At 33.9% G+C, this 22,843-nt stretch overlaps 3 protein-coding genes across 5 annotated transcripts; 2 read left to right on the plus strand and 1 right to left on the minus strand.

Annotated features, from left to right (window-relative positions):
- The first annotated feature begins 1,977 nt into the window (after positions 1–1,977).
- On the plus strand, positions 1,978–6,181 carry LOC109007876 (mediator of RNA polymerase II transcription subunit 6-like). The gene is made up of 5 exons (XM_018987745.2): positions 1,978–2,303; positions 3,101–3,275; positions 3,705–3,774; positions 4,914–5,023; positions 5,693–6,181. Exons 1-5 carry the CDS (start codon positions 2,050–2,052, stop codon positions 5,852–5,854), a joined length of 771 nt encoding a protein of 256 aa, XP_018843290.1. The 5' UTR covers positions 1,978–2,049; the 3' UTR covers positions 5,855–6,181.
- Positions 6,182–9,182: 3,001 nt separating this feature from the next.
- On the plus strand, positions 9,183–12,762 carry LOC109007875 (inositol oxygenase 1-like). Of its 3 annotated transcripts, none has more exons than XM_035683334.1 (11): positions 9,266–9,487; positions 9,600–9,693; positions 10,853–10,934; positions 11,066–11,270; positions 11,352–11,411; positions 11,504–11,556; positions 11,678–11,800; positions 11,904–11,973; positions 12,065–12,143; positions 12,237–12,318; positions 12,418–12,762. In XM_035683334.1, exons 1-11 carry the CDS (start codon positions 9,451–9,453, stop codon positions 12,442–12,444), a joined length of 912 nt encoding a protein of 303 aa, XP_035539227.1. In that variant the 5' UTR covers positions 9,266–9,450; the 3' UTR covers positions 12,445–12,762. The 3 variants fall into 3 exon arrangements, with proteins under 3 accessions (XP_035539226.1, XP_035539227.1, XP_018843289.1); XM_018987744.2 differs by having other exon boundaries at positions 9,267–9,487; positions 9,588–9,693; XM_035683333.1 differs by having other exon boundaries at positions 9,183–9,487; positions 9,588–9,693; positions 11,066–11,411.
- A 1,071-nt stretch (positions 12,763–13,833) lies between these two features.
- Positions 13,834–21,664, minus strand: LOC109007821 (putative leucine-rich repeat receptor-like serine/threonine-protein kinase At2g19230). The gene is made up of 14 exons (XM_035683330.1): positions 21,338–21,664; positions 20,594–21,143; positions 18,691–19,166; positions 18,445–18,580; positions 18,286–18,339; positions 16,452–16,469; positions 16,240–16,311; positions 16,080–16,154; positions 15,798–15,949; positions 15,395–15,627; positions 15,061–15,187; positions 14,907–14,969; positions 14,622–14,817; positions 13,834–14,466 (listed from the first exon to the last, which is right to left on the minus strand). The coding sequence occupies exons 1-14, from the start codon at positions 21,504–21,506 to the stop codon at positions 14,043–14,045; spliced, it is 2,745 nt and encodes a 914-aa protein (XP_035539223.1). The 5' UTR covers positions 21,507–21,664; the 3' UTR covers positions 13,834–14,042.
- Between the last annotated feature and the right edge of the window lie 1,179 nt (positions 21,665–22,843).

Consider the following 22,843-nt stretch of genomic DNA (forward strand, 5'->3'; position numbering starts at 1 on the left):
CATAAAATCAATCTCAATCCATTCTTTTGATACAAAGTTTAACATAGGAGCGGTTTAACATCTCTGAATTTCCTCACAGCAGTGCCAAGCGAAAACCAAATAGCCCTAACATAATTAATACAAACCTATGAATTAATAGAATTAAACTAGAGCCTCTAAAATAAGCTAAAACATACTAAATGACTAAAAAAAATAGCCCCATGGTTCCACTTCAATATCGTTCCAGTACCTTCACTTAACCCCAAAGGTGACACTAGTTCTCATACAAACCAACTTTGCCATAAAATCCCTCAACCCAATATCAACATCCCCAACTTCTAATTAAGCACTAACCTGATACATTCAAACATCCAAAATCCATTCAACCTCATTGAAACATCACAACCACCCAAAGCCCAACAAAATCCGTTTTAGATCAACTCCACAATCACCAATCATAGACCCTTTACCATTCACATACTCCTACCATTCTAACACCCCATTGATTCGATCAGAACCAAAATATAACCACCACACCTAAACTTCCAGGTAATCCCGATCCAACCATTTTAATTTCCCAGCAATTATTCAAACCAATCATCAATGAAGTCCATCATAGAGTTTTGAAATTACCTATTGTCCGATGATGGCAGCTTCACACTAAATGGAGTAACGGTGTTAGACAAAAACAGTGGATGGCGAAATCGAAGTAAAACCCATTAGACAGAGAGAAATAAAGAGAGGCAGAGAATGAGACAGAGCAAGAGCAAGCTTAACAGCATGGCGGTTGTTCACGGCGACGATGCAATGTGATAAGGGAGAGGTAATTCTTCCAGACCCATTTCTTTTTTTTTTCTTTAATTTTTTATTTTGTAAAGGTAGATGATTTTCTCCCATTTTTGTGCATGCAATCGGCCCCAAAGAAAAATAGGAACACTCCCAAATGGCAAATATCATCAAGAAATATAGCAAAAATCAATTTATAGAGACTGACGGACTAACGGACTTAGTCTAGAGAGAGAGAGATTACCGGTGGCAAGGCGTTGATGGTGCTCGATGTGAAGACTAATGGACTGAAATGAAATGGAGAGAAGATGAAGAGGGCGACAGTGGGTAGGGTTTCGCAGTGGGGAGGAGATTCACAGAGGTTTTTGGTTTCAACAGTTTCGACGGTTTTGACATCTCTAAACCCGTTATTAAACTTTGACACGATGAACCCGTATTTATTCGGGTTGGACGGATCGGGTGTTACAGACGGTGCGGGCCAAAGCCTTTTATGCACAGGCCTAATCTCATCTCATCTCATTTCATACGATAAACATAAAAGAATTATTGTAAACTAAGTTTATTAGATGTTTAGAGCAAGTTAGTTGGCTTTTCTCGTATTACCATGTTTTTTTTATTATTTAAATCAAACCAAACACATCAGGTAGAGTACCCTATGATATTAAAGTCATTAACTTGGGCCAAGACTACCAATTCTGGTAAGTTTCTTGTTATTTTTGTAGATGGTCGTTAACTCGGGTCGAGAGCATTACTCTTGATCAGAATATACAAATGACTGATTAATGAAGGTGAAAGATCGTCAATATGATCATTTGGCATTGTAGATATAAATGCGAGATGTTGAAGTTAGGTATATATGAATGAGCAAAGGATTGGGACGGAAAAGTGACAACCTTGTCGAAGCGGTTGAGGAGGAGGAACTCGGAGCTAGTTCCTTGATATCAAAGATTGATCTACTGCAAGTTATACTTTGGATCGTGCAAATTACAGAAAAAAGAAAAATATATTATGTATAAAGAAATTTTGATATTTTTTTAAAACGTTTTATATCGTATTTTATATTATAAAATATTTTAAATGAATATTTAAATTTATCATATATTGGTGTAAAATTAATAAGTTATTATGACACCAGATAATGTCGCATTAACAACCTTAAATGTTGTTGCTGCAGTAATAATACCATAGTTTAGTTAAAAAAAACAAAAAAAACCTTTCATCGCATCCACTAGTCGTACGTACACACACGACCCGACTGACAGATTAACAAACCGAGCCAGCTTGATGGCGACTCCACCGGTGGCTTCTGTTCCGCCGGCGAACCAGGGGTTGGAAGGCGGCCAACCAGCTCCGCCAGCGCCTCCGGGAACTGACATGACAGGAATATGCTTCAGGGACCAGCTGTGGCTCAACACCTACCCTCTCGACCGCAACCTCGTCTTCGATTACTTCGCCCTCTCACCCTTCTACGACTGGACCTGCAACAACGAGCAGCTTCGCATGCGCTCCATTCACCCACTTGATCTCTCCCACCTCTCGTAAGCTCCCCCAAAACCCTCCCTCCCTAACAAATACATTCACATACATTTTTTATTATTTTTATTTTTATTTTCAGTGCTTTCCATTGTCGAATCTCTTGATTTATGCACAATAAATTAAAAATCCCTAATGATTTAAATTATTTCCATTTCATAATTTCTGACCTTTTTCGTATAATTTTTCTTTAAGTTGAATTCTCTTTATTTCGATTTGTATAATCTTTCTTCTTATGTGCCTGTATTTCTTTTCGTGAAGCTAAAACCAATCTTTAATTGGAAATTTTCAAGTATCAGTATTGACGTAGTGTGAATTCAATGTCCAAATCAACATATATTCATAAACAGAACTTGAAAATAAATATTGCCGTAAGTTTTTCTTCATATTTCTCTATATTTCTATTGTGAATACTTATATAAAAAAAAATCTATTGTGAATATGTCATTTACATTTATTTTGCAGTTTCTCAAATTTATTTTTCAAAATTTTCTTATAAATATTATAAATATTTAATTAATTTATAAAAGATCATGCAATTTGACCGGCAACCTATTGGTTGAACCAATGACTGGGTGACCCAATATCCTCTCTGGGTGACCCAAGACCTACACTATGTCATGGTCAGGTACCGGTTTAATAATTATAGTTTCGGAGTAATTTATGGATGCAAGGTTTAAGTAATCTTGCAATGTAAGTTATTGATCAAAAGAAAATCTTGCAATGTAAGTTGATAGCAGTTTTGTACTTGTAGCGACCCACATCAAGGCACTGTTAAAGATTGTGATTTGTTTGTTGACAGGAAAATGGCAGGTATAGAATACATGCTATATGAAGTTATGGAGCCCCATCTATTTGTTATCCGCAAGCAAAAGAGGGATGGTCCTGAAAAGGTTACACCGATGCTCACTTATTATGTTTTGGATGGCTCGATTTACCAAGCACCCCAACTTTGCAATGTTTTTGCTGCTCGAGTTGTAAGTTCTTATGTCTTCCCTTTGTCCCTATGATATTCTTGCAAAAGAATGCATACAAGCATGTCAGCATTTATTGGAATGAAAGTGTGCACGGTGTATTGGAAACGCTAGTCATGCCAATTTCTTCAAAACAATGAAAACTGAGGTTCTTAAAACCCAATATTTTAGATTCATGCTTATGCTACATTATTGCCATAATTGCCATATGGATGCTGTAGGTGGTCATTATTCTTTTTAGTGCAGAAGTTGGGATTGTAAATGTTCTTGCACTGCCCAACAGTGATATCAAGAAAAACTGCAATACAAAGGCTGCTTTCAAATATACATCATTGTTATTCGTCATTTTTTAATATTTAATCTTTTTTTATAAGTTCTTAATATTTAATCTTAAAGGACCAACTTTTTTTGATAACTTTTTTTTTTTTGCAGGGGCGGGCTCTGTATTATATATCTAAGGCTTTTACTACTGCTGCCTCAAAGTTGGAGAAGATTGGATATGGTAGCTTCTGACTTTGCTTCTTTTCCTTATGCTTCCTGTGTCCTAAAATTGTGTCTTTTCTCTTTTACTTATGCCAAAGTGATTATCCACTATCAAAAGGTGACACAAAAGAAATTTATCGAAAAAAGGGTTATTCAGCATAATGGTTATGTGTTTGACTTATGGAAGGGTGTAGCTCTAGAGCTTTAGTAGACATGTGTAGTAGTGCAACTTTGGAATCCTATCATTTGAGTTTATAAGCGTGGTTTATTTGAGTTTCACTGCTTTGAATTCTAAGGGGTTATGATTTTGAACATTCTACATAAGATGCAATTAATTTAACCTAAACTATTGTAATGCCCCAAGGAAGGCCCAAGCCACATTTGGGTCCATACTGCAAAAGGACCAAAAGGTGGTACAATTGGAGCCCTTTGAATCATTATAAAAGAGCAAGACCTTTTTTAGCCCTAGCAACGTGAGATCCCATTCCACCTATACTCACTCAGTATGGGGGGTATCCCAATCTCCTCCCTTAAACTTATAAGATAATTCATTTGCGTTCATGTTCTGAGATGTCTTGTCATTGCTAAACATATGATGTTCTATTTTTTTTTATGATATTACCCACAAGTTAACTGCTCGAAAGTTTAAATGCTTTGCACAAAACATTGGATCTGTTAAATAATAATTAATTATTCCATCATTACTCCAACTTTAAAGGAGAAAGATCTTGTTTGGAGTTGCTATGTTTTGATAACATGGGTTTGGGCATTGTTTAGGAATCCTTAGATATTAGGGTAGTTAAGTCATTAGCTCGACCCCAAGTAACTTTGTCCTGGAATATTTGGCATTGAGCATAGCCTAGTCCAGTCATACCTTGTCTATGATATGGTCTATGCCTTAAAAGTTCGAAAATTGTTTTATCACATTGCTCTGAAAGTAATCATCCTTGGATAGGTTCTTGGTTATCTTCTTTCTTATAGCATGGGTTGCTGGGGGAGAGGGCTGATCATAACAGATTGGTCATTCTATTGGCCAGCATGCATGGCATTGCCATATGTTTTGATTGTGGCATTTTCTCCTTTTCTGCCCCCCGCGCACCCGGGGGGGCAGGGGTATCGTGTTTCTATCATGTTGATTTTGTTGTCATTCTGATGCAGTTGATGCTGAAAATGACAGTGCAGCCTTGGAATCGAAGGTTGCTAAAGAAACTATTGATTTTAAGGAAGTTAAGCGAGTAGATCATATTCTTGCATCCTTGCAACGCAAGGTAACCTCTCTATATCGTTGGAAGTTTTTTCTCATTAAGGAGTCATTGAGCATGGCATTTCCAGATATATTACTCAAAAGAATCGGCTGAATATGCCTAGTCAATTGGAATTGAGAAAATTCTTAACCTTTTTTTTTTCAAACATACAATTCATGGGGAGAACAAGAAACTTGATTGAACTACTTCATTTCTACTATGGTACCACTTAGAATGTACCAAACCCTGGTTGCCCCTCCTGCCCTTTTTTCTAAAACAAGGAAACAAATAGCCCTTGCGTTTATTTATATGCTGGTTGATATGCACATCTTTGGTTTTCTTCCAATTTGAGTTGACAGCAAATGTAACCCATTGAGGCATTTGAATACTCGTTATATTTTATTCCGGTATTTATTTATCATTGACCTTGTTTTTCCCCTTACCTAATCGAAGTCTCAATTCTGACAACCACGTTGGTCTATGGAAGCATAAAGTAGTAATGCGAGACCATGGTTGTGAGTTTCTTATATTCTGTTAGCGTAAATGTTTTACATCTTGGCAAAAGATGAATGTTTTCCCTTTGAAATAAGTGGCTGAGTTGTTTCTCAGTTTGATTGTAAGCCACAGTTTTTTTGTGAGTCTAAAATCTGAATACTAGGAATTTTGCTTTCTTTCTCCTCTCTTTTTGAGCAGTTACCTCCGGCTCCCCCACCACCACCATTTCCAGAAGGTTATGTGCCCCCTCACACTGCCGATGCAGAGAAGGGACCTGAAGGCCCACAATCAGGAGAACCGCAAGCTCCTTCAGTTGACCCCATCATCGATCAAGGTCCAGCTAAAAGAATGAAAATTTGAAGAACATCCAGTTCCCAGATTTATCAGCATCCAAGAGTATATTGGACGTGGATGCTACCTTCGAGAGATGAATTTTTCATGCAGCTAAGTCCTGACTTAAATGTCTTCCAAAGTCCCTTTTGTTGGTTATTAAAACTTCACCATTTGAAGTTCTGGTCATGATCCGTATTAAAGGTTAGCGTGATATAACATGTATGCCGACAATGCACCTAACATGTGTAAGTTCAAACTAACATATTAATTTTCTCTTGTACCATATCTCCATTTTGAGGATTGAGTGTAAACATTTTGCATTTAAGCTTTTGGTCAAACAGATGTAATGGGATATACAAGTTGCGCACTCTTAGTTCCAAGTGACTCTAAAGCAAGATCTGGTCCGGGCAGCTGATTACTTATTTTGCATGTTCATACCCAACTTGAAAAGCTCTATTTCAGTAATGGTTTTTGACATTTTGTTGTGTTTTTCCTTGTTTTTTAGTTGATTGGAAAATATATTTCCAGTCTTAATTTTTATGTCTTGGTTTGAAGTTGAATATAAGTATTGCGATCATCTTGAAATATATGTTTGAGGACGTTCAATACAGAGAGACAACTATTGTATGTAGAGAGAGAGAGAGAGACTTGTCAAGTGAGCTCAGTAGCTAGTTCATGAGAAAGTGAAGCATAAAACACAGAAAGTGATTGGGCGGTTGGTGCACCAAGGAGTGTAGGGGTTCTTAGGGAGTGAGTTTATGGAAGTTTATTAGGAAATGATGGGATTTTTTCTTGAAACAAGTCAACTTTGTGGTTGGTGATGGTTCAAAAGTTAGATTCTGGTTTGATGTTTGGTGCAGATAAATTGAATTGTTTAGAGCCTTCCCGATTGTTTTCAGATTGGCTGTTAATCAACAGGCTTCAATTTCAGAGATGATGAGCTATTCTAATGGAGATGCTTTGGGATGTTAGGTTTTCCAGACCTGTTCAAGATTTTGGAAATTGAGGAGGTTACTGATTTTTTCAGATTGTTGTACACAGTGGATACTAGAAGACATGGCAGGGATCAATTGTTTTCCTTGGAAGAGTATATGGAAGGCTCATGTTCCGTCAAAGGTGGCTTTCTTTGTATGGACAGCTGCAATAGGAAATATTTAGACAATAGATAACTTGAGAAAGCGTGGAATGATTGTTTTGGATTGGTATTTTATGTGTAGAAAAGATGCGAAATTAGTGAATCATTTATTTCTACACTGTGATGTAGCTAAAGTGTTGTGGGATGATGTGTTTGAAGAGCTAGACTGATCTAGGTCTGATCTGGGTTATGCCAAAAGTAGTGGTCGATTTACTAGCAAGCTAGACCAGTCTTCATACTTGCTCCCAAGTGGCAGCTGCATGGAAGATAATTCATTTGTATATTATGTGGTATATTTGGTTAGAAATGAATGTAAGGTGTTTTAATAATAAGAACGTAATGTAGATGAGAACTCTGAAATTTTTTTTACGAGTTCTTTTCTTGGTTGGTTTTCTGCAATTGTATCCAATGGAGGGGTTGTCAATGAGTTTTTGTTATTTTTTTAATTTTAGAATGTAACTAGATGTTTCTTTTTGTATACTTTCTATGTAAATAGGTTTTACCTATTACTATTTGATGAATAAAACTTTTACTTTATAAAAAAAAAAAATACTAAGATCGCTCCAAATCTCCTTTCACAATATAGAATTCATGAGGGCTTGGGTGGGAATCGATTAGATTAAACAAGAAGAAAAATGACAGTTTTCCATGCAGGATAAATCACCAAGTAGTCAGTAGTCACATCCTCACCAGCTTCCTTATTTAATTGACAACTGAACTACTGCTAGCAATCTGTCCACCATGACTGAAACCCGAATTTTTTTTTTAATTTTTGTCCCTTTTAACGTAAAGGAGATTAAAGAATCAATTAACCAATATGCCATGAGATCACCCTCTCCAAAATTTCTTGTTCAAAGTTCTTGAGGCCGGCAGTGTCTACCAACAGATATACTCTTGAGAGAAAAAAGAAGGAGAAGAAAAGATAGATAGCCAGTCCAAGTGGTAAAAAGGATTGGTGCCAGGCATTGAAGACAGACAGGTGGATTATTTATTTTTTTTATTTTTTTAAAGCAAGTTTTCATTAAAACGATAAAAGTGCATACATAATAGTCTTAAGAAGTTGAAAATTATAAAATACAAATACAAACTAATTAGGAGGATCCTTTCCACTGTGAAATTGGAGCATTGACGGAGGAATTTGGATTAGTGGGATATTGTCAAAGGCTTGCACTTCTGCTGCCCATTGCGCTAGATTATGCGCACATCGATTTTGGGATCGATGAATCTTCCTAGTCTTTCAGTCTTTGAATGACTCAAGCTTGTACCTGATGTCGTTGATAAGAGGGCTGATGGTCCAATCTTGAATTTCTGATGCATTGGAGATTGTTTGGATAGTGACTTTAGAGTCACCTTCCAAGATTATTTTTCCTAGACAGACAGGTGGATTAGGATATTTTGAGGGAGGGCTTCAAATTTATATTGTCCAACTTTACTGTCCTTGGTCATGGAATTGGAAACAACAAGATATTCTAAACTAAGAATTGTCGGAGCATATTTGTATATATATGTGGCAAGTTGTGGGTCGTGAGCTGTACTCTGCAACTGATGTTTTAACCATAAATAAAAGAAATTGGACAATTTAATTTCAGAGTACCAGCTAGCTGAACATGACATTACGTGCACCATCTTATTCTGAGCCACGCCACCTCTCTCTCTCTCTCTCTCTCAAACATTTATTTTCTTGCAAGTCTAGATTTTTCCTGTATATTGATAAAGAGAGAGAGAGAGATTCTAGAGCTACTACCGACGATGCTCATGGTCAAATTAAAGAGGTGTAATATTTCCCACACGTGTCACCTTAGTCTTTGCCACTGTACGACACATGGCTCGTCGCGGACTGCCCGATCAGAGAGTGTTCGACAAGTCGTGGCGTTACGAGAAACAGTAGGGACGGGAAATACAACTTCCTATAAAACAACAACAAAAGACAGAGGTAGTAGGTACGTTACAAAAAATTTTGACTGGATGCCACGTCAGGTGGGCCCCCACGGAACAGTGTCTGACCCTTAAGCTGGATCGAAAGAATGCTCCTGTGGGTCCCATTAAAATTGGTAATTATCACTAAACGCAAAGATTTGCCAAGTTAATTACACCACCACCCTCCTCTCTCTCTCTCTCTGGCTGTGCTCATTGCCAACTTGCATGGGAGTCCCTTCTGTTTCCAACTTTATCATTCTTTCTATATATCTCTCTTATCCTTCTTCTTATTATATTTACGTCTCTTTTTTTTTTTACTTTGTTGTAAAATAATATATAGTGTGTGATAAAATAAGATAAAATATAAGGGAAATGAAAACTGAGAATTTTCAGGTAAGGACTCGAGACCTGCGAATTCTCAGGGAAGGACTCTCCGGCCAATTATAAATACCAAAACCCACAATGTCAATTTCAACACGGCTATCACACTCTTTATCACATTCCTTAGGTTTCCTGCTTTTTTTCTTTTGTTTTCTCAAGCTTTTCTGGTTTACAATTTTGTGTCGGGATCATGACTATCCTCATTCATGAGCAGTACTCCGAGTTTGGTAATTAATATTTTTTTTTTTTTTTTACTTTTTTATTGTCAATTTCTTCTTTTTAATATATTTTTTTTCTTTTTCGAATTTAATTTTGGTTAAATCCCAGGAGTTGAAGCAGAGGAGACGAAGGTCCTTCCTATTGACGAGGAAGAGTTGGTGTTGGATAATGGGTTCGTTGTGCCACAGATCAACTCGTTCGGCCACACCTTTAGGTCTGCTCTTCCTTTTTTTTTTTTTTTTTTTTTTTTTCCCAACTTTGCTCAAAACCTAATAAAATCAGATGATGGAATAATGGAAACGTTTCTAGTCTTTTGGGCTCCAATACTTGACAAAGAAGGCTGGAAGATCTCTTAAAAATAATCTAAACTCTGAAAATATATAAAAGATTATACAATGGATCATCTTTGATCTCCAAAACATCCTGTTTTCGAGCGAAACTATCACAAAATAAGGTTTTTTGTAAAAAAATGTTAACACGATTTATATCTTATTTTTTAGCTGATCTTTGCCTTTTGTTTCTGTTTGAAATCCGAAGATCTTAATAATTGGAATGGGTATATTGGGCCTAGGGGCCCCTCAAAATATCCCAGAAAATATCTTTCTTTTTTTATTGTTTTTGGGCCTTTTTTTCGTGGTCATAACGACTAACGAGTTTGAATTTTCTAAAAAATGTTGATATTTCCTGGTGTTATGGAAGACTAGAGGCTCTAGCGCATTTGCAATGGTCTAGGCGTCAAGTCTAAGTCCAAATTTTTGTATTGGACTAATTAAAAGAATATTTGTAAAACTTTAATCTACAGTAATTTAGGATCTCTAGTCATATTTGGAGAGTCATCAAATTAATATTTTATGATTTTTCCTTCCAACTACCTCACTCTTTTAATATTAAATTTTAATATCAATACAAAATATTAAATACAAGTGTATTTATATAATATTAATTTTTTAAAAAATATTATTAAAATATATAATATTATATTATTATTTTAACTTTAAGATAATAGTTTAATGTCGATTAACCTCTTCAAAAATTTTGACTATAGTTAAAACCTTAAATTCTAGTTAAAATTTAAACTTGACAATAACTAATATACTGTAGCCTTTAGCCTTGGCCTTAGGCAACAATTGTGTTTTCCGGGCCTAGTTTCAAGTCTCAATTATTTGTTAACGTGATCCTAGTATTGGGCCAAAGGGCCCAATAAAAATAGGCGGAACATTAGGTCCACGCAGCCTGCCGCGCCCAATATCCTTGTTACGTGATGCGATGTCAACCTTTTGCCACTGGCAAAAGTTGTAAATTTGTCTTCGTGTCTAATTTTCCTTGATAAACTGCTATGTCTGTAATAAACCCTGTATGCCAATGCAAAATAGGGACTATGATGCTGAAAGTCAGAGACAAGAAGGGGTGGAGAACTTCTACCTAACCAATCATATAAACCAGACTTATGACTTTGTGAGTAGATTTCCTAATTAGCAGTTCCTTTATTTATTTGCCTCAGTAATACTATTATTCATCCTAGATTTTGTCACTTTTTATTAATTTCATATGTTTACTTCTAAAACATATGATTGGATTAAATGCAGGTGAAGAAGATGAGAGAAAAGTATGGAAAATTGGACAGGGTGGAGATGAGCATATGGGAATGTTGTGAACTTCTCAATGAAGTTGTTGATGAGAGTGATCCGGACTTGGACGAGCCCCAAATCGAGCATTTGTTGCAAACGGCCGAAGCAATTAGAAAGGACTATCCCACTGAAGATTGGCTGCACCTGACTGGCCTTATCCATGGTATTTTTTCTTTCTTAATACCATATGGCAATGAAGTTTTAGAGGCTGTTAAGCTGATTCGATTTCTATTGTTCGCTTTAGATCTTGGAAAGGTGCTTCTTCTTCCTAGCTTTGGGGAACTTCCTCAATGGGCTGTTGTAGGTGAGTGTTGCGTTTCTCTCTAGTTATCATTGTTATTTGGTTTCTAAATAACTCTGTCAATTGACTGGATCATGCACCACATGATAATACAGGGGACACATACCCAGTTGGCTGTGCTTTTGATGAATCAATTGTCCATCACAAGGTAATGATTTCCACAAATCTTTACACTCTAGGAAAGACATCATTAACTAACTCAAAACTTTTTTGGTCATACCCATATTTTGGTCGATTAAATCGGATCTAACATTAAAGTCTGACCACAGCATTTCAAGGAAAATCCAGACTATAGCAATCCTGCTTACAACACTGAATATGGAGTTTACTCGGAGGGCTGTGGACTCAACAATGTATTGATGTCATGGGGACACGATGACTACATGTATTTGGTACGTCTTTTGAATCCCACAATGTATATGAAACTGACGTATTAATCATTACTTACACTATGAGGTACGAAATCTTCAACTTTGGCATGTCATAAATTTTCAGGTAGCAAAGGAAAATAAAACCACTCTACCTTCTGCAGCTCTTTTCATCATCAGATACCATTCATTCTACGGTAAAACAAGCGTACAAGAATGCGGCAAGTTATATCCAATAATGTCCGATTTCTAACAAACATGTTGCAATGGAAATATTTGTTACTGCAGCATTGCATAGATCACGAGCATATAAGCACTTAATGAACCAGGAGGATGTTGAGAATCTGAAATGGCTTCAAATATTTAAGTAAGATTATATGATTATAATTCTCTTTAGCTGGAGATTATGGATGTTGCATTTCATTTCCTGATCTGTATACTAAATGTCAACTTCTTTCAGCAAATATGACCTTTACAGCAAGAGCAAGGTTCGAGTTGACGTTGAAAAGGTTAAGCCATACTATCTATCTCTTATTGAAAAGGTGAACACCAATGAGCATCGTCAAGCTAATTATTCTTCTTCCCTTTTACCTACTGCATCATTTCTTGATTTGTTCTTAACACAAATTATGTTGTTACAGTACTTCCCTGTGAAGCTAAAATGGTGAAACTCAGTGGTTTTGAAGTTTGATGAGTTGAGATATGCATCACAGCAAATAGAGTACTTGCCTCTAGTTGTGGTAGTTTTTAGTATTTTCCTTTCTTTGATGGTAGGGATCATTGTATTGTAATAAGCAGTAGTTGTACTTTGTTTGCAATTTTAATTCTACCGCTTTTAAATAAGCTTTTTCAAGTGTTTTCAAAACAGTAAGTTTGAAATATGAAGTTATAATGAGAAAGTATTCCCTCGATATGAACATCGAAACCAACACAATCTCAGTTCCTCTGATTCTGTCTTTATAATACATGATGGAATTTCAAATTTATCTATTTTTTTCAAAGGGAGTGCGCGAAGCTTGATACTTTAGGATTGTACCTAACATTACCTTAATTGGTGTGAGTGGATGAAAAAATTTGAGATGACAACATTTTTCACAAATAAATAGAGTCCAAATAATGGTATGAAAGTGTAGGGATTGATCCTAATCCTAAGGTGATTTTATATATTAACCGGCCCGGCAGACGTGATACGGGAGGTGAAGCTTCGATCCATGGCACATATTATAATCATAGTCAACAGACATGGGATGGATAAAATTTTAAGAAATGGTAGCTCAACAAAGACTTTACCAGCAACAGTCAAAGAGTCAGAAGTCAACGTTCCCCTTTCAAATTATGCTGCAGATAGCTGACCTAGTGCCGTGAGGCGCGGTGTATGGCCCTGATCAGAACCAATATAAATATACCTTCACCACAAACACACACTGTGTTCATCGCAGCAATTCTATTTCTATTTTCTATTTCTTTCAAGCAATGGCTGCAGGAAACTCTTTGAGGTCTGTTTTTGTGTCCCTCTTCGTATTTGCAATCATCTTATCTCCATTAATGGTAACATGTGATGCAGCTCGGTTCACTCATAGAGGTAAAAACCCTTTCATTACCTCGTTTGTTTACGTTATCAGCCATGGCCATGACAGGATTTAGATTGAATTATCGTATTGTCTTTCAGTTACCAGACCCGTATGTCCTGCTTGTGTCTGCTGCACGCCTGCACCAACTGGGTCTTGTTGCCGGTGCTGCACCACTCCGGTCGAGACACAGTCTGAGAATGGATCTCCCTGACACCTATCTATGCCTATGCAGCACCCCTTTAATCGATGAGAATAATATATACCGTTTTAGTATGCTGTAATATGGACTTCCTCGTGTTGGATCCAAGATGTACGTGATTTTCTCTTCTTGTCATAATGTAGAAATATATGATTATTTACAATATTATGAAATTGGTTATGTTGCTTAAATTATATATTACTTTTCTTTGTAAGACCTTTTCTTAGTTCAAAGGTGAGAATTATGAGGGGAAAAACAAAACAAAAAGCTATGGAAAGAGCCTCAAATATATAGATTTCAATCCCAAACCTGATATGACAGACCATACAGTTTTACAAGTTACGGATCTGTTAAGATCTACAGATTTCATAACTCAACTTCTTATTCAAATGAAAGTAGGTATAAATATTAGATTCACAATGATCAACAAGATTGGGTCTACAAAATTTAACATTCTTGATGGTATATACAAGAACTGTTCATCATCGGCTAGGCATTACCTTGCCAGGGGCATCGTATCAATCTCACTACCCAAAGGACTCATTTCGAATGTATTCCTGGATTCCTTTAGCACACCCTGCGTTTCGAGACTTTGTTCATAAGCAAGCTCAATTTCCAAGCACTCCTTCAATTCCATCAGCACGTGACTCATGGTTGGCCTTTGGTTAGAATTCAATGGCACGCATGCCATTGCCGTCTCCACGGCCTTCCAACCAGAATTGATATTAAAATAGCCTTGCAACCTTGGATCAACAATTCCTCTTATATCCCCTCTTTCGAGAAAGGCACTAACCCATTGAATAATATGAGCATTCCCTTCGCTTTTTATTAGTGCTGGCCGGCCTGTGATTATTTCCAAAAGCACAACTCCAAAACTGAAAACATCACTTCTCTCAGTTAACCTGTTGCAGTTGTAGTATCTGCATGGACACAACATTTGTGAGTAAGGCCATTACTCTTGATGCTAGGTTTCTTGTTTGCTAAGGGATTGTATTGCAGGAAACGGCAATCTCTAATCCTATATCAAGAAACCATGGACAGTGTTATATGGAACTAGACTTGATCAAAGACTTACTCTGGATCAAGGTAACCCAGCGTGCCAACGACTGTAGTCAACAAATGACTTTGACTTTGATTTTCAACCTGGAAGCATTTTGATAACCCAAAATCAGCTATTTTGGCCTGCATTTTTTCATTCAACAAAATGTTTGTAGTCTTCACATCTCTGTGAATTATGGGTGGTTTGCAACCATGGTGCAAGTACTCCAGTCCTGCATGATTTGCGGTTTCTCTTAGTTTGATAGAAGAATATAAACTGAAGCAAAAATCAAATTTATTACTAGCCATTCTGCCAACAGACCTTGAGCTGCATCAACTGCAATCTGGAGCCTCGCTTTCCAAGTCAAAGTATCTTTCCTTTTATCTATAGCCACAAAGTAACAATTCAGATGTCTGATATTTGTAAGTTGTTTCTTACTCCTTGAATACCTTGAAAAACTATATATCATTGGTACCTGATAGATACTCTGCTAAATTCCCACGTGCCATGTACTCATAGATGATCCCGATGTTTGTGCCCTCATTGCAATATGCAGTAAAGGAAACTAAGTTTCTATGATGAACTCGCATCAAGAGCTGTACCTGCAATTTGAAATGGCCTCAAACAGAACTAGTTAAATTGGAACTGTCTTAATTAGAAAGAAATCTTCAGCTCAACAAGCGAGGAATATTAACAAAATAATGGGATTATGGAAACAATTGGAATATTTTTTTGGAGATTAGATGCAGTTACTAATTCATGAGTCCTCTTTCAAAAAATAAAACTTGAGATTGTTAAGAGTGGCATGCCTCTGTGAGAAACTCATCAGAGCCTTGAGTTGATGACGGAGAGAGCATCTTGACTGCAACTTGGGTGCCGTCACTTAAGAGTCCATGGTATACTGTTCCAAATCCTCCTTTCCCAATAATTGTCTGAAAGTTATTGGTTATATTTAAAACCTCATTGTATGTAAAATGGCGATTGTCTAGCTTCAATGACCGGCCGGATCCCTTCAGGTGAGTTCTAGCAACTTGCTTTGGAACTGAAAAGGCCATCATAAATCTTATTAGGGTATGCTCATTTCATTAAGTAAACTTCAACGGGTTTTTAAGAGAAACTTCATATTTAATTTTTTTGAAATTTGACTGCATTTCCATAGAAATATAATAAAATCAACTTGATGTGGTTTACATAGTTTTGGACCATGTATACCTTGTTTTCTTCTGTAGCTCCACAGAAGAGCCAGTACACTCAATACTACAACCGATGAAACAACGGCGGCGATTATTGGGACGGCAAGATTCTTCTTCTTCTCCTCCTTTTTGCATGGACCCGTCACACAGAGATCCGGATTTCCATCCACACTATGAAATCATATAAGATCGAAATCAAATTTTAACCGGGTAAAATATGAGAAACGGGGAGATGACAAGCAATGAAAATCTATAGTAACCATTATCAAATAAACATATGGGGGAGGGAATGATAACAGACCTTAAAGATCCATCTCCTATTCTTGCACTGAAATCAGAAGGAACTGAACCAGAGAGTTTGTTTCCGGACAAATCCCTGCAAAAGAATTCTTACACGGCCCTTAAGTCTGAGAATTTCAAAGGAGATATAGCATCTTAACGTCAACAGCTCAATCACTTACACAGTCCTCAAGTCTGGCAATTGTAACAAAAATTTAGGTAGTGTTCCTGTTAAGCTATTGTTGGATAAATCCCTGGAAAAACAATGCATTAGATTGCATCAATTATAGACTATGTACATAACTCAGGAAGGTTTTTGGAGAAAAAATTGATTAACGCAAAGGCCATCATTAGCATGAAGAATATCATGTATTTGCTATTAACTTAAACTCACAGGTACTGAAGTGATTTAGGCTGTGTTTGGGTGACCAAGTGTCCTCAACACTTTCCAAGTATTCTCGTACTTTTGAAAATACTTCACATACCAAACAACCTAAAATACTTTCAATGGGACCCACAAACTCACTTCAATCTCTACTCATAACTATTCACAAACATTCTATAATACTTATCACTATTATATATAAATAAAAAATAAAATCACTATAATATTTATAACTATTAAATATAAATAAAAAAAATCGTTATAATATATAAATAAATAAAATCACTATAATATATAAATAAAAAATATTTATCACTATTATATATAAATAAAAAATAAAATCACTATAATATTTATCACTATTAAATATAAATAAAAAAATCATTATAATATATAAATAATAAAAAATCACTATAATATATAAACAAAAAAATATTTATCACTATTATATATAAATAAAAAATAAAATCTCTATAATATATAAATAAAAAATAAAATCACTATAATATATAAATAAAAAATAAAATCACTATAATATATAAATAAAAAATATTTATCACTATTATATATAAATAAAAAATAAAATCACTATAATATTTATCACTATTAAATATAAATAAAAAAATCATTATAATATATAAATAATAAAAAATCACTATAATATATAAATAAGAAATATTTATCACTATTATATATAAATAAAAAATAAAATCTCTATAATATATAAATAAAAAATAAAATCACTATAATATATAAATAAAAAATAAAATCACTATAATATATAAATAAAAAATATTTATCACTATAATATATAAATAAAAAATAAAATCACTATAATATATAAATAAAAAATAAAATCACTATAATATTTATCACTTTTAAATATAAATAAAAAATATTTATCACTATTATATATAAATAAAAAATAAAATCACTATAATATATAAATAAAAAATAAAATCACTATAATATTTATCACTATTAAATATAAATAAAAAAATAAAATCATTATAATATATAAATAATAAATAAAATCACTATAATATATAAATAATAAATAAAATCACTATAATATTTATCACTATTAAATATAAAAAAATCATTATAATATATAAATAAATAAAAATCACTATAATATATAAATAAAAAATATTTATCACTATTATATATAAATAAAAAATAAAATCGCTATAATATATAAATAAAAAATAAAATCACTATAATTTATAAATAAAAAATAAAATCACTATAATATTTATCACTATTAAATATAAATAAAAAATAAAATCATTATAATATATAAATAAAAAATAAAATCACTATAATATATAAATAAAAAATAAAATCACTATTATATATAAATAAAAAATAAACTACTATAATATTTATCACTATTATATATAAATTAAAAATAAAATCACTATAATATATAAATAAAAAATAACATTACTATAATATTTATAACTATTATATATATATAAATAAAATCATTATAATATTTATCACAATTATATATAAATTAAAAATAAAATCATTATACTATTTATCATTATTATATATAAAAGTAAAATAAAATCACTACAATATTTATTAATATTAAAAAATCACTATAATAAAATCATTATAATATTTATTACTAAAAATAAAATCACTATAATATTTATGGGACCCACACATTTATCAACTACTTACTCAAAAGTCAACAACTCAACATACTTCACACATCCAAACAATTCAAAATACTCTCAATGGGACCCACAAACTCACTCCAATCTCTACTCATAACTATTCACAAATATTCTCAACACTTCTCAACACTTTTCAACACCCAAACGTACCCTTAAGCCGGCCAATTGAAGCAGGTATCGTTCCTGTCAGTCCACTTGATGATAGATTCCTGAATTCAATTTAAAAGGCACAATTCACCTTGTAATATCTGCATCAGATGATATATTAATTATTCTTTTCTTTCTTTTTTCAACTTCGGATTACAAACACTCACAAGGCAGTAATGTTGCGGGGTTTATAACCATTGTCGCTGCACTGCAGGCCATCCCAAGCAGGTAGTGGCAGACATGGATCTCCTTCCCAAAATTTAGACACCCGATACTGATTTTTTATTTCCATGATAGCATCAACTAAAATACAACAACATTAATTTTTCAAAATTGATTTGAAGTCACATCTCAACCAAATAAAATATAAGAACAACAAAAGATGAGAAGCAAAGTGGTAAGTTAGAGATTACCGTCGTCTTGGTGTGTTGGCATATTTAAGAAATCTTTTACCCTGTAAACCTCCATTGCGTTGAGAATGGGAGGATGGGTAGAGCTTTGGGTCTTAGAAAGACTGAAATTGAGGTTAGGTCCCCTCACTGGCTCGTGTCTACTTTTAGTTTCTGAGGACAGGTACTTGGGAACTACAGCTTTGAACCAGAGTTTGCCGTTTATATCAATGTTAAATTCTCTACTCTCGTTGCGTTTGAGGATTTCAAGTTCAGCAAAGTGCAGGAAGGGGTAAAAAGTTAAAGTGGGATCAGCAGCATCCAATTCAAAATGGAGGGTGTCGTTGGCATTTTCTGGGACAACAGCAGTTCTCATGACCGTTGACGGCAGTTCATATTCAGTTCGTTCAAGGGTGTCAATATCCAAGGAGGTGTTGATTGGTCTAGATTGAGGCAAGTTATAAGGAAACCACATTCGATCATAGGCATCTTCTTTGAACCTGTGAGTATGATTCGTGAGCAAGTAAAAGATGCTAATGCAATGATCATAAGCAAACAGAAACTTGGAATTTTCCTCAGATCAGAGCATAATGATTCTTTTGAACCAGACTGAATATGATTCAATCCAAAGTACTTGGTCCCGGTAAAGGTACCAAATATCTATCTGATAAGGGAGTATATCATGTTCTTTTAAGGACTCAGGAGTCCGAAATTTGACCCGAAATGAGAAACTATATGGAATTTCACACTCAACGCACTTTTATCATACACCTTCACCTCTATCGTGGATTTTTCACCCAATATTAGAATGGAAAATGCTAGAATCACCGCTGGGCTCCCCGCTAGGCTCTAGTTTATGTATTTTTTTTTAGTTCCTTTTTTATATAGATTTTTTTCATATTTTAAAATATTTTTAAAAAATAAAAAAAGTTACAGTATTATTAAAAAATAATTCTTTAATTATGAAATAAATTAAAAAATAAAAAAAAATTCTAGAGAAAGCTCCCATGGGAGCTCCCAACAGGAAGACTAATATTTTTTATGATTTTTTTTTTTACTTTATAATTAAAAAAATAATTTTTTAATAATATTTTAAATTTATTTTATTTTTTAAAAATATTAAAAAAATTCTATGTAAAACAAAACTTAAAAAACAAAATACATATAAAAAAAAAAAGCATGCCAGAGCTAGCTCCCAGGTCCCTCTAGCATTATCCTATTAGAATCAATGAGTAGTACAGTCTCTCTCACTCAAATTAAAATGTCAAAGTTTTTGAATTTAGGAGTAGTTTGGATTAAAAATAAGTTGAGATAATTTATAAATAATAAAAAAAAATTAAATTATTTATTATATTTAATGTGAAAATTTGAGAAAATTGTTTTAAAATTTATAAAAGTAGAATTGTTTATTATATTTTATATAGAAATTTAAAAAGATTATAATAATGAGATGAGATAAATTAAAGTGAATTACGAATACAAACAACACCTAATGTCTAGTGCATAAGATGTCAGCTTTTCCATCCGTAATAATTTAAGGAAGGGTACGATTTGTTATTCACTATCTTTCTACATCATTTTCTTTTTTAGTTTTTAGTTTTATTTTTTTAAAATTAATTAAATTCTTTGGTTCATCATCCACGTATCACATATTTGATTAGATAAAAAAATTTAAAAAAAAAAATTGATGCGTGAAGATGAAGAATAATTTTTCTAGTATACCAAAAAATAAAAAAAATAAAAGCAACAATCAATGCATTTTTCATGGCCATTCACGTCAGCCACAAATTTCCTACCCAGCACAACTTAACGAGTGGAGCATAATCCTATTATACCCCTACCCCTCTTGCCTTGGTTCAGTTGATCTTCTCTCACCCTATAACCCTGCACTGTACTCAAATAATACACGACATGAGAAGAAACTCACCGGACTATTTGACCTGTTGTTGAGCCGAGATCATAACGCCTGTACAGAAGTAAGGCTGTGGATTCAGTTTGGTTATAACTTTCCTCATCGAAATGCCTCAGCTCTAGTGTCGACATGAAAGGAGTTCCTGACCCAGTATTACGGAGACAAACATATACATCATCCGTCACTGCAGCATGTATAATCTCCTTGATCACAACATCAGATGCGTTCTCAAACTTTATTGTATCCCATTCATTAACTCCTACATATAGACCGAACTCTGGCAACTGGTTCTGCTCATCGTAATTTCCGTACATGAAGGTGGCCCTGATGAAATAGTTTGTACCCTTACCTTCTGCAGGTTTTAGAGTGTAGCAACTTCTGTTTCCCTGAGGAAAACTTCTCACATTCAAAAGAGATTTCTGAAGGGTTTCTGTATTGAATTCAGAAGATATCTTCTTATTCTCTCCACTGTCGATGAATTCTGCATCTGAAACATAATGTAACTCGGTTTTTTCATCAGTGTAGCTGGAATCTTTCGGGATACCACAGTCGATGTTAATTGAGCCTATTTAAGAAGATAAAAAATACCAACTCAGACAACGTTAATTTGGAGTACTTCTGGTTTCAGCTATGAAATTTTGTATCCTATTCCTATCCCAAAACAGGTTTTTCAAGGGCCATGAAAGAAAATTACAAAGCCCACATCTGGTGACAAATATTGTAGCTGAAATCAGTAGTATAATGAATTAAGATACTTACCCCCTATGTCGTGTAGATTCCTTCTACCATGTTCGGGATTAGACAGTTCCTTCTCGGAAACCAAAACAGCAGAGTTTACAGTAAATGGCCACAACGCAAATACCGACGCAAAGGCTAGTAATCCAATCGTGGAACACCATGAACATTTGCTTCTACGTACCGTACCCATCTATCTATCCCGGAGAACTAGGAGGCCAATCGACTAGAAAGACGTACGTGCGACAGAAGATGCGGAAAGGAATTAGAGCATGTCCTCCAGAAAACGAGAGTATTTCGTACTGGTTGCGAGGGTTGTAGAGCAGAATCCGGGAAAACTTCTTGAGAATTCTAGTTAAAGACGTCATCGTCGAGCCTTCAATGGAGATGAAATGAACATACAAAAAGTCAAAGACTATTCTCAGGTTGAATGGCAGATTTCACATGATTAGAACCTCAAATAACGTGCTTTGGAAAAAAAAAAAATCAGCCTTCTTATGACAGTGACCCAGGGAGCAGTTGAGACTTCGCCATTAGTCATAAATGTGGAAGTCGTATCACGACAAGTTGGAGGTATAAGAAAATTCACTTTTGCCTCGTCTTCTTTCTATCATAAACTAGTCGCCCAATTGCCCAGAAAACTTGAATGGACTTTCAGAAATGGAAATCTAAAATTTTTTTGAGAATTGAAAATTATTAAATAGTAGATGGAGTGTAAGAGAGAGAGAAGTCATGAATATTGTCATAATTATGGTTGAAGCGAAATGGTTGTCAAGAAAAATTCTATTCATTATGTTTATATATCATACATCATATTTTTTTTTTATCAAATATATAATATATAGATGATGAGTAGAATAATTTAATAAATTTAAAAAAAATAAAATAAAATAAAAAAGTACGATGTATAGTGTGTAGAGATGAATAGTAAAAATCAGTTGTGAATAATAGTAAAATAATTTGAATTAAAATTTTTATTATGTTTTAAAAAAGAATAAATAAAAAATTAAATAAAAATATTATAAAGTTAAAATATTACTATAATATAATTTTTATTTTGAGATTTAAAAATATTGAATTATTTTTTATGTTTTATAGAAAAATTTAGAAAAATTATAATGATTAAATAGAAAAGTATGAAAGAGAAATTAAAAAGTGTTTGTATTTAAATAGTATTTAGATATTGAAATAAGATGAGACTAACTATATATATATATATATATATATATATATATCTAAACATGATCTTAAAGAAAGCATATAAAACTTATACATCTTATAACTGTACATAACATTACTAAATTTGTAGCGCGTGAAAAGTCATCTCCATTGAAAAGGACCAGAATGTGCATGTTATTAATGTTTAATTTTGTAATGTTTGATGGACATTAATAGATAATTTTAATGAAAAGTCATCTCTATTGAAAAGGACCAGAATGTGCATGTTATTAGTGTTTAATTTTGTAATGTTTGATGGACATTAATGGATAATTTTAATTAATGACAAAAAAAAAAAGGAAGTGTTATGGC

Source organism: Juglans regia, chromosome 12 (assembly GCF_001411555.2).
Source record: "Juglans regia cultivar Chandler chromosome 12, Walnut 2.0, whole genome shotgun sequence".
NCBI classification, from domain to species: Eukaryota; Viridiplantae; Streptophyta; class Magnoliopsida; order Fagales; family Juglandaceae; genus Juglans; species Juglans regia.

Excerpts from the sequence above, each read along its gene's own strand:
- LOC109007876 (XM_018987745.2), top strand. The coding sequence starts at position 2,050 with ATGGCGACTCCACCGGTGGCTTCTGTTCCGCCGGCGAACCAGGGGTTG. Across the intron at positions 2,304-3,100 it reads CTTGATCTCTCCCACCTCTC|GAAAATGGCAGGTATAGAAT; the intron begins GTAAGCTCCCCC and ends GTTTGTTGACAG. Across the intron at positions 3,775-4,913 it reads GTTGGAGAAGATTGGATATG|TTGATGCTGAAAATGACAGT; the intron begins GTAGCTTCTGAC and ends ATTCTGATGCAG.
- LOC109007875 (XM_035683333.1), top strand. The coding sequence starts at position 9,451 with ATGACTATCCTCATTCATGAGCAGTACTCCGAGTTTG. Across the intron at positions 10,935-11,065 it reads TAAACCAGACTTATGACTTT|GTGAAGAAGATGAGAGAAAA; the intron begins GTGAGTAGATTT and ends GATTAAATGCAG. Across the intron at positions 11,557-11,677 it reads AATCAATTGTCCATCACAAG|CATTTCAAGGAAAATCCAGA; the intron begins GTAATGATTTCC and ends GTCTGACCACAG.
- LOC109007821 (XM_035683330.1), bottom strand. The coding sequence starts at position 21,506 with ATGGGTACGGTACGTAGAAGCAAATGTTCATGGTGTTCCACGATTGGA. Across the intron at positions 18,581-18,690 it reads GCCAACACACCAAGACGACG|TTGATGCTATCATGGAAATA; the intron begins GTAATCTCTAAC and ends GTTGTATTTTAG. Across the intron at positions 14,818-14,906 it reads TGCAGTTGATGCAGCTCAAG|GACTGGAGTACTTGCACCAT; the intron begins GTCTGTTGGCAG and ends CAAATCATGCAG.